This window comes from Cyprinodon variegatus, unplaced genomic scaffold (genome assembly GCF_000732505.1).
Source record: "Cyprinodon variegatus isolate N-32 unplaced genomic scaffold, C_variegatus-1.0 Scaffold76, whole genome shotgun sequence".
In the NCBI taxonomy this organism is placed as follows: Eukaryota; Metazoa; Chordata; class Actinopteri; order Cyprinodontiformes; family Cyprinodontidae; genus Cyprinodon; species Cyprinodon variegatus.
The window spans coordinates 537,823-539,619 of record NW_015150529.1 but is presented as its reverse complement, the minus strand read 5'-3'; the positions used below and the strand labels follow the sequence as shown (position 1 = coordinate 539,619).

The 1,797-nt window shown below is 36.3% G+C and overlaps 1 protein-coding gene across 3 annotated transcripts in view; it reads left to right on the top strand.

Annotated features, from left to right (window-relative positions):
* LOC107083501 (interferon-induced protein 44-like) overlaps nt 1-1,572 on the top strand; it is a 12,379-nt gene extending 10,807 nt beyond the window's left edge. The window contains exons 7-8 of one of the 3 annotated variants that reach the window (XM_015372801.1): nt 825-925; nt 1,064-1,572. In XM_015372801.1, coding sequence (XP_015228287.1) covers nt 825-925; nt 1,064-1,231 — 269 coding nt within the window. In that variant the 3' untranslated portion in view covers nt 1,232-1,572. The remainder of the gene's footprint in view (nt 1-824; nt 926-1,063) is intronic. The other 2 variants (XM_015372803.1, XM_015372802.1) reach the window with 2 other exon arrangements.
* The last annotated feature ends 225 nt before the right edge of the window (nt 1,573-1,797 follow it).

The following is a 1,797-nucleotide window of genomic DNA, read 5'->3' as shown; positions in this document are numbered from 1 at the left end:
AATGGTGACATATTCTGTGTTTTTCTAAATTTGTTCGAAAAAGTATTATGTAAATGCTGCACATAATCAAAGATGTCATTATATTTTAATTGTATTTCAAGGACCAAGTTGTGTTTGTCACGATTTGGCTAAGGTTAGTTGACCCAAAAGCAGAGGCAGGGAAGCAGAGGTGAATCTCTTGTTGATTTAATCATGAGTCAGCAGAAAACAGAGGCAGGTTATCCAAAAAGAAAACAAAGTCCAAACAAACATGAAACCAGGAGTCCAAAAAAACAAAAATCAAAACATGAAAACTAGTCTAAACGTACCAGAAACCATGGAGACATCAGGGGAATCACAATCATAAGGATGAAGGCTTAGAGAGAAGGAGTTGGAGCATGTTTGATGGTATTTAACGAGGACCGAGCAAAGGGGAATTGAAGAGAGAGGGCTTTTAAAGGAGACTGAGACAAAGAGGGGGCTAATGAGGAAACTGGGAGCAGGTGTGCACAGAACAAGAGAGGGAAAGAGCTAGGGAAGAAGGAGAACATAAGAGGGCAGCAGAGAGCAACAAATAGAAACCTGGAAGACTGGAAATAACAATACAATGTTAAATTACTAGGACTATAAATCAAGGAGAAAAGAACAGAAACCAGACTAGGACAGTAACTGAAAAAAACCAAAGAACACAGCAAGTTTGAACGTGAACTTAATGACCTTTTTTTAACATCATTACACCATTATGTTGCATGGACTGCCATTTGCAGTGAAATCAATTTTCTAACATCACTTTTGATTGAGCGTAAATGTAAAATCCAACCTGAATCTGTCATTCCCCTCTGCAGGTATTCCTCAAGTTGCCATTTTTACCAAAATCGATAAGGCCTGTCCCAAAACTAAACAAGATGTGAAAGATGTTTACAGGAGCAAATTACTGCGTTCAAAGGTGGAGTTTTTTCTTCTATTTTCTGTTGTAGGGCAGGTTTGGGGAACTTCTTTAAATTATAGCTATCCCTTACAGTGTTTTATTATAAACCAGGTTTACTTTGAATGTTGTAACCAAATATCTTGTTTTAACTTTTAGATCAAGCGATTCAGTAAAAAAGTGGGGATCCCAGTGAGCTGCATCTTCCCAGTCAAGAACTACACTGAAGAGATTAAGCTTACAAATGACATAGATGTGCTGCTCCTGAGCACCATGAGACGTATCATTAACATTGGAGATGACTTTCTCAATAAAAGAAAAGATTAAGATGGTAAATGTAAAAAAAAAAAAGAAATATTAGAAAAACTGCAGAATAATGAATTACATATTAAATATTTCTGTGTTTAATCAGCATAGATCAAAGCAGTTTAGAAAAATGGAAATATGTCGATCGTATCAGGTTTGAAAGTGTTAAAAGTTAGTTTTAATAAAGGAATCATAATTAAGTATTAAATATCCATGTAAATAATTCTGAGCAAATCGTTTTGTTCTGTTTTGTTTTGTGCAGTCGAGATGTAAATACTTGGACATAACTGATATGTAACTGTGTTGGTGACTGAATAAAATTTATGTTAACCTTGTTTTACCTTGTTTAGGGGAATTTTGACAATGTGGAACAACAATTCTTGCAGCAAGTTTAAGGGTCAGCGGTGGATCAACAGCATCCTCTAATCCAGTGGTTCCCAAAGATTTTGGGGCGCGCCCCCTAGGGGGGGCGCAATGCCATTGCAGGGGGGGGGTGGGAAGGGGTATGGATAAATGAAAAAAAAAAAAAAAAAAAAAAAAAAAAAAAAAAAAAAAAAACAGCGCTTGCTTGACTGAGCATAATGGAC